Here is a 12,842-nt window from a genome sequence, read left to right as displayed (position 1 = left end):
GCCGAAGGGCCTGTTTCCACGCTGTATCTTTAAATTAAACTAAAAACACTAAAACCAGAGGAAATCTAAAGAAGGGTCTCTACACGAAACGTCACCCAATTTCTTCCATCCAGAGATGCTGGCTGCTCCGTGGAGTTCCCCCGCACAATTAAAGCATGGAATAGTCATCACCCTACCATAGTTACCCAACCAGATGCAACTAAATTTAAGGTAGCTCTTTTTTGCTTAAGGCCAAGTCAAGAGTCAAGAGAGTTTTATTGTCAAGTGTTCCAGATAGGGCAATGAAATTCTTGCTTGCAGCAGCACAACAGAATATGTAAACATAATTTAGAATAGGAGATAAAAGTTCAGTCTGTCTATGTACCATAGACCATATATATACACAAAATAAATACAGAAAAGTGCAAAAGGCTGTTATTTTTCAGAGTTTGTTGGTGGAGGGTCCACTCCAGTTTAAATTCCATTTGGAATATTTTTGGAGGACCAGGAAACCAAGAAGGGGGGGGGGGGGGGGGGAAGAGGGAGAATAAGGGAGAAGGAGGGAGAATGAGAGAGAGAGAGAGAGAGAGAGGCGCTCAAAGTTGAACGATGTCCCGGTTGCTTGCCAAGCCAGGCAAAAGGCACAGGTTTTAGGTTGCCCGGCGGGACTTTCGGTCGCCATTGGTACCCGGGCAACCGTTAATTTCAAGACCTGTCCTGGTAGGGAAATTCAAGCTAAGGCAGAAGAGACACAACCAGGCCTAAAGCCAAAGAGCTAAGTACAACATTGAATTCCTCAGTAGTACTTAAATGGTGCAGACGTTCAAGGCCACCCTCTCAATGGAAAAAATAGAGCTACAGCAGAGGAGGAAGGAAGGATGGACAATAAATCAGTGGGAACGCCTAAAAGCTGCTTCGTGCTCAATCTGTGAGGAGACCCTCGGGAAAAGGACCCAAAAGCACAAAGAGTGGATAACAACAGAAACCCTCAACACAATCCAACAGAGGAGAAAGTTAAAGCAGAAAGTGAACAACTCAAGAACAAAAGCTGAATAGGCTTCAGCCCAAAAGTAGTATAACAGATGCCACAAAGTGCGAAAGAACATCAGGAGGAACAAGAGAACACAGGTCGAGAGACTAGTCAAAGAGGCAGAAATTGCAGCAACTCAAAGGAACATGAGGGAGTTATATACCATCACAAGGTAATTGTCCGGGACATATCTGCATAGTAATAAACCAATTACAGACAAGAATGATCAACCCGGGAGGCGCAGCTCCACAGATGGGTAGAACATTTGGAAGAAGACCTAAACAGGCCACCAACGGGCTGTACAAACACACATTCCCAAAGCCAGGGTACCACTACAAATTAAGTGACAGACCAACAAAATCAGAAATAAAGGCTGCAATCAAGCAACAGAAAACTGGCAAGGCTGCTGGCCCTGACAATATTCCACCTGAAGTCCTGAAATCAATCAATCAATCAAGTTTTATTTGTCACTTACACATAAGTGCAAGTGAAATGAATTTGCCAGCAGCGGTACAATAAAAAAAAAACACAATACACAATAAAAAATTTTAACACAAACATCCACCACAGCATTCATCACTTGGTGGAAGGCACAAAATTTGGCCAGTCCTCCTCCATTTTCCCAGTGGTCAGGACATCGACCCTCCGCAGTCGCCGCTGCAGGCGTCCAGATGTACAGACAGGGTAAGTCCAGGTAAGTCCTGAATCGGTGCCTCCGCACCGGAGACCGCGGCTTCAAGATGGTGTAGGCCGCAGGCCGGCAGTCGAAGCTTTAAAGTCCCCGCCGCACCGGAGCCAGAAGCACCATGGAACCCTCAAGCAAAAAAGAAAAGAGGTCGCCCCAGGAACAGCTGGAGAAGAGGTGTCCAGAAAGAAATGTCTGAGAGTGGGCTCAACTGTGGAGATCTCGAAAGAACTGCCAACCGAGTGAGGTGGAGGACATTTGTCAAAGGGCTTAAGAGAGAGAGAGAGAAAGAGTTTCTTCCGACACATCTCCTCTCAAATATTAAAAAACTGCAACATATGTTACCAAATCATATGTTTAAAAAGTCGCACCTTTCTTAAATTTATAGTTGTTTAATAGGTTTATTGAAAATAGAATTCAACTACCATCTATACTCACAGCAAACTCTTCTGGCGTCACCTTCAGGACATCAAACACCACGGCATCAAAACTTTTCTTGGGATCATTAGAGGCTTGCTCACTTAGAGATTCAGAGCTGCTACTTCTCTGCAAAAATAATATATGCTCATGAAGATCAATAAACATGAACAAATTTATCTGGTAGTTACATTTAAATGCTCTTACATTTAGTTCTAAGTTGCATTGGTATCTTGTTTAAGGTGAACATGTGTAGAGCACGTGACAGACAAGATGTTTCAAATCATTTGCAATTTTAGCACCCTCCAACATCGCAATCCAAGAAGTGTGATAAGAAAACATATGCTGCCCTTGTTCTTTTTAGATTGGCCACAATAAAACTCCTCATGTAAGACAGCATCACCATATTGCCTGGAGGAAACCATGTACATCAAAATTTACTCCATGGCACATTATCAAAAAGCAGGTTGAAAAGATCATTATTTTTTATCACAATTCTTGGGTAGCGCAGACACTATCAAAACAGGAAAATTAGTGCGAAAGTCAAAACATTTTATACAATGTTATCAAACATTTTCTGAAAGATAAATTATAATGAGTGCGTATTCCCAACAGATATTATTGGTTTTATCTTTAGCCTGTTTCCATGATCGAATTCTTGCAGATACTTAAACCACGTCAATGTCCAATAACTAATTTTGTCACCAGTAGCAATTCACACTCAGAAGTCTTAAAAAGACCAGGTTAAATTTGGAATAATCTGGAATTGCATTGAGATCGTATTGAGACAACGTAGTGCCTCTGCAATCCACTAAAGACTTAGAAGATAAACACACCGAATCAGATGGCTGATACTTTACTCAGTGGGTGGTGGCCTTACCAACACAGCCAATTACGACAGCACAATCCAGGTGCTATAATTTGACTGCCAACTATTGTATACATGAATAAAATGTCAATGGGGAAATGCAAATGGCATAAAACCATCAAGTCGGGGAAATGTTAACTGAAACTGCCAAAGCAAAATGTCAATTCAAATGAGTAAAATGCAAATCCATAACGTTATAAGATAGACTATACTTTACACCAGGGGTCGGCAACCTGCGGCCCGTAACCCAAAATCATCTGGCCCACAGGCATATTTTTTTTTTCCGTAGTCATCCGGCCCGCAGACTTCCTTCATCTTCGGTACCTCCCGGGCCCAAGGCACCCAGGCACGGTGACGCAAGGAGGCCTGCGCTGGTGACCGCAATTGCGGTCGGGATCGGGGTTGTCAATAGGCCGGGGATGATTGAGTGTGAGTATTTGAGCCAACGCCTTCAGGACAGAGCCAAGGCAATGGACCGTAGGTACGCCATGTTTGTGAGCACCCGTAACTAGGGGCTAGTGCTCCGGGTGGCGTCCTCGAAGGGGCGGGATCTATGTGAACAACTGATTTGATGACTGCCATCCGGGACAGGATGGGGGAGGGATCTATGTGAACACGTGATGGATGTGGCCCGCCATCCTCTCACAGATATGCTTCCTGGCCCCTATGCACAAGGTTGTGACCCCTGCTTTACACAAACAATAATCAACATGCAGACTTTCTTATAATTTGTTTTACAGAATTTGGTGATACAGCTGGGGTACACTCGTCCCAAGTCAGAGTATAGAATTTCTCGTCCCAATTTCTCAAGAAATCAATGTATTTGGGTAGGTAGTTCCAGAATGCAGACCCAGCAATAATGGAACGGTGTCACATTTCCAAGTCAGGATGATGTGCACCTTGGAGGGAAATTGTAAGTGGTAGTGTACTCATATACCTGATGCTATTTTTCTTCTCGGCAGGGGAGATCACAGGTTTGAGAGGAGTTGACAGAATCACATAGGTGAGAACCTATTGTCCACTTTGTTGACTGGGTCATATTGCAATAAGAACGTTAATCTACCATTTGGAGGAAGTGTTTAGAGGGGTGGCTGAAGAAAGAAAGTTGACAGGTTCTTAAATATATAGGAAATCTAGAGATATGGGTTAATACATGAAAATGGTTCGCAAAGAGAAGGTTTTATTGAACAGTGGAGCAGGCAAGAAGATTTGAATGTCCTGCTCCTGCTTTTACTTCTACTTTCTATGTTCTTGTGTCATAGAAAACAGAGGACCATAGAAAAAAAATAGGTGCAGGAGTAGGCCATTCGGCCCCGAACCAGTACTGCCATTCAATATGATCATGGTTGATCATTTAAAATCAGTTCCCCGTTCCTGCTTTTCCCCCCTATCCCTTGATTCCTTTAGCCCAAAGAACTAAACCTAACTCTCTCTTGAAAAACTCCAGTGAATTGCCTCCATTGCCTTCTGTGGCAGAGAATTCAACAGATTCACAACTCTCTGGATGAAAAGGTTTTTCCTCATCTCAGTCCTAAATGGCCTATTCCTTATTCTTAAACTGTGACCCCTGGTTCTGGACTCCCCCAACATCGGGAACATTTTACATGCATCTAGCCTGTCTAATCCTTTAAGAATTTTTTGTTTCTATAAGATCCCCTCTGTAGGAGCCATTCATGCTTTAGCTAGTTACTGTTAGCATATTTTATTATTTTGTTTAGATATTTCTTGCCAAATTATTTTGTACGCTTGGGGGTGGGCTTTGATACGTAGATGAACGTTACATATGTCGCAGGCAGGAGAGGGAGTGGCCAGATCAGACTGCAGCAGGCATGGGAGAGAGAATACAGTTCTTATCAGAAAAGAGAGAGAGAGAGCAGAAAATTGCAGCTTGTATGATCATCTCTTTGTTTGTACAACTACTTCAATAAAGAATCAATTAAATTGGAAATAAAGACTGCAGGATCATGAGGGGGAACTTCTTTAGAGAGTGGTAGCTGTGTGGAATGAGCTTCCAGTGGATGTGGTGGAGGCAGGTTCGATTTTATCATTTAAAAATAAATTGGATAGGTATATGGATGGGAAAGGGATGGAGGGTTATGGTCTGAGTGCAGGTAGATGGGACTAGGAGAAAATAAGTGTTCGGCATGGATTTGTAGGGCCACGATGGCCTGTTTCCGTACTGTAATTGTTATATGGTTATATGGATCCGTTTTCTTTATTATTTGCGTACGTTCCATTCCTCCCTGCTGGTGTAGTAATGGCAATGGAAAGCTGGAAATTGGAAAAGTTTGAAATTGCCATTACAATAAAGTAAGAACTGCTCTCTATGAGTGAAACTGGAGCTCGTGAAAGCCTGGGAACAAAGGATCTACCTGACGCTGTCAACTCGACAAGGTCAACTCCTGCGCTATCTGAAGAACAACGATTGGAAACTTCAGAACCCACGCGCAGGAAATTTGTGAGTAACTCCCATTGAACGTACAGCAATAAGGTTTAATGGAATGGCTAGTATAAGAAGCTGTATTTAGAATGGCCAAAAGGCTAAATTGGAAAAGCTGCATTAAGCTGTATTGGAAACGACTGTTACTATGGAGACATGAACAGTGATCTTGAGAATCTCAACGCTATCTGATGTTTTGTATTCCCACAGTTGTTTTGCATTCCAGTCGGGAAGCATACGGCATTACATCAACACGTCATTACGTCAACACGTCTTAAAGGGATAGTGAGCCAGTATGTCTAAAGCTCAGCCACAAGAGGGCGAAGTGGAACAGGATTCTGGAAAAGAAAGAAGAACCATTAAACTCACTGACAAAGGCCAGGTATTGCTCATGGAAAGATATGAAAAGTCAAGAAACACGTTATGTAAACAAGCTAACAAGTTAATTGAAAGGCTGAAGGAACTCTTGAAATCAGATGAGAATGCGAATGAAGTACAATCTAACCTGGTTCAATTAATCAAGTTCTGCAATGAAGTCAGAGAAAACCATGGGTCATTGGCCAAAGTACCGTTGCCTGCAAGGGGGCTTTAAAAGCAGAATCAGTGGTTTCAAGAAAGAACTGAATCTTTTAATGGTTTTTATACAAGATGTGGAGAGGTGGTTATCTGAATTTGGTCTGCAAACTACATACTCCATAGTTGAAGGTGCCTTACAACAGAGTGTTGTAGAATCAGAAATTGGACCTGAAGACAGTATTTAAAATGTCTCAAGATGAAGATCAAGCCACAAATCTGGTTCTGCATCATGTGAAGTTCACGGTCTTCAAGGGTCTCTGCTCATAGTGAAGTTCAGGGTCTCTACTCATAATGAAGTTCAGGCAGATAGGGCTGTTCTCTTGGAACAGGCTGTCCCTCTGAAGAAAAAGCACAAGCTTAAAGGGCCTGTCCCACGAGCATGCGACTGCATGCGCGACCTAATGTGGTCGCTTGAGCCGTACGGCCTCGAGGGGCCGGTCCCACTTCTATCGCCGGGGGCCATATGGAGTTGGGCGGAGCTGGTCCCGACATCGAGCGGGGCTCCAAAAAACTGACTGTCCAAAAATTCCACGCGGCAACGGCCTGCCGGCCCGCAGCCGTATTGAGGCCTCGAGGAGCGTGCGCAGCGTCTCGACACCGCACGCATCTTGACGGCGTACGCCTAGCGAGAACTTCCCGTGGACTTCGCTCGAACTTCACATCAACTCGTACGGGATCACTCGACCTCCGCGCAGCTTCCGGTTTGATCGCGCTTGCCGCATGCAGTCGCATGCTCGTGGGACAGGCCCATGAGGCACAAAAGAAGCAATGGAAAAGAGAGACTGTGCTGACAGCACAGCTTGAGTTTGAGGCACAAGAACAATTGAAAAGAGAAGCACGAGAAGAACAAATGAAAAGAGAGGCACAAACGAGAAACACAATTGAAAAGAGAGACAGCCTAGGCAGTAACCTTGCAGCCAGCCCTGGCTTGAGGCAAAGGATAAATAATTTAAAAGAGCGATGGAAAAGTTGGAACTAGAGACTAGAGACGAAGTAGCCAAAGCAAGGATCAATATACTTCAGGCCAAGAGATCAAGAAGTGGTCACACATTGGAGCAGTGTCCACCTATCAAGAAGAAAGGACACACGAGTAGAGACTGCAAGAGTCGTATGACTTGTGACGTGTGCAAACAAGATCATCCTGAAATACTTCACACTCAACAAAATAACACAGAGAAGCCGCTGCAGCATACAGAACAGAATGCGAGGTTAATTGTGAGAGATGCTGTTTCCTCACCTAAGATGTGTGCGCATATTGGGGCCGGTGATGAGACCTGCATCTTCTCCATCTTACCAGTACAGGTAAAGAGCCACAAGGGGGAAACGGTTTTGCAAACATACGCATTTTAGGGTCATGGAAGTTCAACAACCTTTTGTACAGAAAGCTTGATGAGAAGAAGGCTGAACATTACAGGATAAAAGACTAAGATTCTCTTGCGTACCATAAATAAAGAGAAGCTTGTGATCAGTCATCATAACTCAGGTTTGGAAATATGTAGTCTGGACAAAGACAATTTTATACAACTATCTGATGTGTTCACACACCATGCCTGTTTCTCATCTAAACATTCCCAGCCAGGAAGACCTGAAACAATGGCCTTACTTGAAAGATATCAAGATTCCTAAAATAGACTCTGGTATTGACCTACTCATCGGAACAAATGCTCCAAAAGTATTGGAACCTTGGGAGCTGGTCAACAGCCAAGGGAATGGACCATTTGCCATGAGGACCCTACTCGGATGGGTCATCTATGGTCCCCTAAGAAGAGACAACGAAAGCAGGGATAAAAATGGCTGCACAGCTGCTGCTGTCAATCAAATGTACTGTAAACTTAGAGGAGCTACTGGTCAAGCAAGACAATCACTACTTCAGTGAAAGAACCAGCAAGGAAGCAGAAGAAATGTCCAGAGAAGAGGTAAAGTTCTTTGATATTATGAATCACTCAGTAAAGATGATAGATGGACACTGTTGTCCAGACTTATCTTTCAAACAAGAAAGTGTCAGTTTGCCGAATAACTGTTACATTGCAGTGCAGCGTATCCAGAGCCTGAAATGCAGGTTTGGCAAGAGTAAGAAATTTCATGATGAAAATACATCTTTCCTCACAGAAATGTATGATAATGGTTATGCTGAAATGGTACCAGAGACCAGCTGAATCGAAGTGATGGAGAGTGATGGGGTGTATCACTCGAGAAAAGGAACCTTGAGGGTTCGTTGACTATGGGGGCAGTCTTCAAAGGAACATCACTTAACTACCAGCTGCTGCAGGGTCCAGGCCTTACTCATTGTTCTCTTCAGATTCAGACAAGAACCGGTTGCTTTGATGGCTGATATTAAAGCATTGTTTCATCAAGTCAAGGTATCAGAAAAGCATATTGACTATTTGAGATTCCTGTGGTGGTCTGAGGGTGATGCACAGCAAGATCTTGTTGAATACCTGATGAAGGTACATCTTTTTGGAGCAGTGTCATCACCAAGTTGTGCAAACTTTGCATTAAGAAAGACTGCTGAAGACAACAAAGCTTAATTCCCAGCAGAGGTCACAAACACAGTAAAGAACAACTGCTATGTAGATGATTGTTTAAAGTCCATGCCTTCGGAATAGGAACCAATTCAAATGGCAGCACACCTGACTTCCCTCTGTCAAATGGGAGCATTCATGCTGTCAATGTGGATCAGCAACAGCCGTGCTGTATTGGCATCCATTCCACAAGAAAACAGTGCCAAGGAGACCAGGGAGTTGGACTTGGACAAAGACAATCTGCCTATGGAAAGAGAACTAGGATTGCACTGGTGCGGAGAAGCAGATGTGTTCAAGTTCAGAATTGTGGTACAGGAATGACCATATACCCGACGGGGCATCTTGTCCATGGTTGGCTCTATATATGATCCTTTAGGATTTCTTGCACCATTTACTCTGCCAGCCAAGCTGATTATGAATGAATGAATGAATCTAAGTATATCAACAACGAAAACAAATGATTTCAAACTTTTGTAGCAAACAGGATCTCCTTTGTAAGGGATGCCACTGATATATCACAATGGAGATATGTTGGCACAAAGGAAAATCATGCAGATGAAGCCTCCAGAGGACTAACAGCAGACCACTTCTTAAGCAACAAGAGATGGATCAAGGGACCAGAGTTTCTCTGTAAGCCACACAGAGAGTGGCCAAAACTTAATCTGGAATCTCTACTAATGATCCGGAAATCAAGCAAGACATCACAGTGAATGTCATTGTCAAAGATCCATTGGGCTTTGACAATTAATGCAGACTATTTAATCCGTCTGATGAAGGGTTTCGGCCTGAAACGTAGCCTATTTCCTTCGTTCCATAGATGCTGCCGCACCCAATGAGTTTCTCCAGCACTTTTGTCTACCACTAACTATTTAAATACTTATTTCTCTTCAAGGAGAAAGCTGTAGACTGTGGTAGCTTGGTTTCTTAAACTGAGGACAATGCTCTTGCTGCTTACTCAAAAAAGGAGATGGCAATGAATAGTTATGAAAAAGATCCTGGCAAACTAAAGGAAAAGGTTGATAAAGAAATGCAAGTCTTTAAAGCGTCACGCCGCGGCAGTGTTATGTCCTGAAGATCTTCTCAAAGCAGAAAACGCAGTTATCTCTTTCTGTCAAAGACAAAGATTCAAAGAAGAGCTATCAATATTAGAACCTGGTAAACATTCTGTCAAAAGAAGCACTAATTTGTACATGCTGGATCCGGTACTGGATAAAGGACTTCCAAGAGTAGGTGGTCGCCTGAATATACTAGCGATGCCAGAAGTGGCCAAGCATCCTATTATTCTCTCAAAGGATCTTCACATATCAACACTACTGTTACGCCATATCCATGAACAGCTCAGACATGGAGGAAGAAATAATATGCTGTCTCGTCTTCACAAAGATACTGGATTATTAAAGCTAATTCCGCTGCAAGGAAAGTCATAACAGACTGTGTTGTGTGTAGACAACAGCGGGGAACAGTTGGAGAACAAAAAATGGCACTTGCCTCTGGAGAGGATTTTACCTGACAAGCCTCCATTTACAGATGTAGGAGTAGACTACTTCGGTCCTATAGAGATCAAGAGAGGACAAAGTCTAGTTAAAAGGTATGGTGTAATCTTCACCTGCATGGCGAGCAGGGCAGTACATCTTGAAGTTGCATCTACACTTGACACAGACGCCTGCATTCATGCCTTAAGAAGATTAATCTGTCAACGAGGTCAAGTTTCATCTTTGAGATCAGACAATGGCACAAATGTTATCAGAGCGGAAAGAGAATAGAGAGAAGCACTCAATGGCTTGAACAAGAACAAGATCCAGAATATGCTTCAGCGAGGGATAAGGTGGAACTTTAATCCCCCAGCAAGATCACATCACGGTGGTGTTTGGGAACGATTGATTCGCATAGTTCGAAATGTGCTATTCTTAAACAACAAGTTCAGGACGATGAAGGATTGCAAACTTTATTTTGTGAAGTTGAAGCAATTTTAAATGATCAACCAATTACCAAGAATTCCGATGATCCAAGTGACCTGGAAGCACTTGCACCAAACCATCTTCTTCTGTTGAAGAAGAAGCCAATACTACCACCTGGACTTTTTGTGAAGGATGACGTATATTAAACGCAGATGGAGACAGGTACACTATATGACAGACCTTTTTTGGAAACAGTTGACACAAGAATACTTGCCTCTAATCCAAGAACGACAACAATGGTCAAGGGTAAGAAGAAATTTTATTCCAGGTGACAAAGTTTTGGTGGTTGATTCAACTGCACCACGAGGCTCCTGGCTAATGGGCAGAATATTGGAGATCATACCAACAGTACAACTTCAAACTAAGAACAACATCTTGATAAGACCGATAACTAAGATATGTCTGCTCCAAGAAGCCAACGAAGAAGATTGAAGAATCACTAAAGAAGTTTGAATGCCAACACATAGTGCACACCTTTTGTTTTTGATATGTTAAGCTTTTATAGATCCTTTTAATGTTTATTGGTAATTGTTTCGTTATATACTCAGGGGCCGGTGTATAGGAGCCATTCATGCTTAGGCTAGTTACTGTTAGCATATTTTATTATTTTGTCTAGATATTTCTTGCCAAATTATTTTGTATGCTTGGGGTGGGCTTTGATACCTAGATGCACGTTACATATATCACAGGCAGGAGAGGGAGTGGCCAGATCAGACTAGAGCAGGCACAGGGGAGAGAATACAGTTCTTATCAGAAGAGAGAGCGCGGAAAATTACAGCTTGTATGAGATCAAGGATTACCTGGTATGAATCATCTCTTTGTTTGTACAACAACTTCAATAAAGAATCAATTAAACTGGAAATAAAGACTGGAGGATCCGTTTTCTTTATCGTTTGCGCAAGTTCCACTCCTCCCTGCTTGTGTAGTAATGGGAATGGAAAGTTGGACATTGGAAAAGTTTGAAATTGCCATTACACCGTCTCCTTCTAAATTCCAGTGAATACAAGCTCAGTCGACCCATTCTTTCATCATGTCAGGAATTAACCTGGTGAACTTACGCTGCGTCAGGATGAATTTATTTTTGCCACAAGCTACACAACCTCTCATGGGCTCTTGGAGCCACACAAATTATGTGAGAAAGGTCAAGGACTGAAATCATGCAAAAAAATAACTGAATGCTCTAATTATGTGGATTTTACCATGTAAGGTAGAATGAATTCTGTTACTATCTTACATCCATATAAATTGTACACCAACAATGCCATTTCTTTATATGATGCATAATTAAGGATAAAGCAGGTGAAAAAGTAAAGAAAAATGGTAAGGATGCCAAGAAAACTATCAAATTAAAAATTTCAAATGTAGGGAAGACTAATCCAGTATATCAAATAAATTTGATCCAAAATTTATTCTAAAATGATAATTTAGAATAACCCATAATTATAATCACTGCCAACAACTACACAGGATCAAAATACCTTCATGCTATAGTCTCTAAATTTGTATACATATATTTTACAATTTGCATATGTGTATATATTTTAAACCACAAATACTTGGAAGATTTTCCTGCTTTAGCCATGATTTGGATGGTATCTGCCATTAAAAATGTAGATAAATTAGCCGAAGAATTCTGATGTCAAGTTTGCAATCCAAAAAAAAATAACCTATTCTGCTCCTCTGGGTTCTGATTGGCAACATTACATTTGGTAGCAAGTGATTATGGCAAGCAGCTGCAAGTAGGACACAGTGTATAAATGGAAAAATCAGTGCATATTTTACAGAAAATACTTCTACTGCCACAGTAATAGTTGGTGTAAAAACATTTGCAAGAGAAAGAGGTTTGTTTAAAGTATTGTGATCCTCGGACACCTGGTTGATGAATCGGGGATGACCCCTGCAAGTCGGAAAAAGGTACAGAGCTGATCTTCTGTCCAGAAGCCAAAACATCTACACTGTGTCAAGAGAATCCTCAGAGTGCTTCTTGGAAAGTACAGACTTTTACAGAATGCTCAGGTTTATAGTGGTCTTCTGAAAATAAATGGGAAGAAATGACTGTCCCATAAAATTAAGACAACACATAATATACACAATACAATTAATAAAACTTCACAAACATTGATCACATAATTCGAATAAACTAATCATAAACTTACTTCTGAAGCCGTGGTTGTAAAATATATAGTGCTCGACTGTCCATTAGTCAGGTCCATGCTTCCTATACCATCCAACACAGCAGTGCTAATGAAAGTTCATGGTCAAGACATGAGCTTCATGACTCCTGCCACAAAAAGGACAATTATTTTACAAGATTTGTCTTCCATGATTCAACTAAGCTGATAAAGTAAACGTAAATTAACATTGCAA

General features: G+C 41.9%; 1 protein-coding gene across 1 annotated transcript in view; it reads right to left on the bottom strand.

Annotated features, from left to right (window-relative positions):
- ralgps2 (Ral GEF with PH domain and SH3 binding motif 2) overlaps positions 1-12,842 on the bottom strand; it is a 266,842-nt gene that overhangs the window by 207,289 nt on the left and 46,711 nt on the right. Inside the window, exons 3-4 of the mRNA XM_055641989.1 lie at positions 12,632-12,756; positions 2,133-2,240 (exon numbers count right to left, since the gene is read on the bottom strand). Of these exons, the coding sequence (XP_055497964.1) occupies positions 2,133-2,240; positions 12,632-12,688 (165 nt within the window). The 5' untranslated portion in view covers positions 12,689-12,756. The remainder of the gene's footprint in view (positions 1-2,132; positions 2,241-12,631; positions 12,757-12,842) is intronic.

This window comes from Leucoraja erinacea, chromosome 10 (genome assembly GCF_028641065.1).
Source record: "Leucoraja erinacea ecotype New England chromosome 10, Leri_hhj_1, whole genome shotgun sequence".
Classification (NCBI taxonomy): domain Eukaryota; kingdom Metazoa; phylum Chordata; class Chondrichthyes; order Rajiformes; family Rajidae; genus Leucoraja; species Leucoraja erinaceus.
The sequence above is the reverse complement of the archived record's forward strand: the minus strand, read 5'-3'. Positions and strand labels throughout refer to the sequence as shown.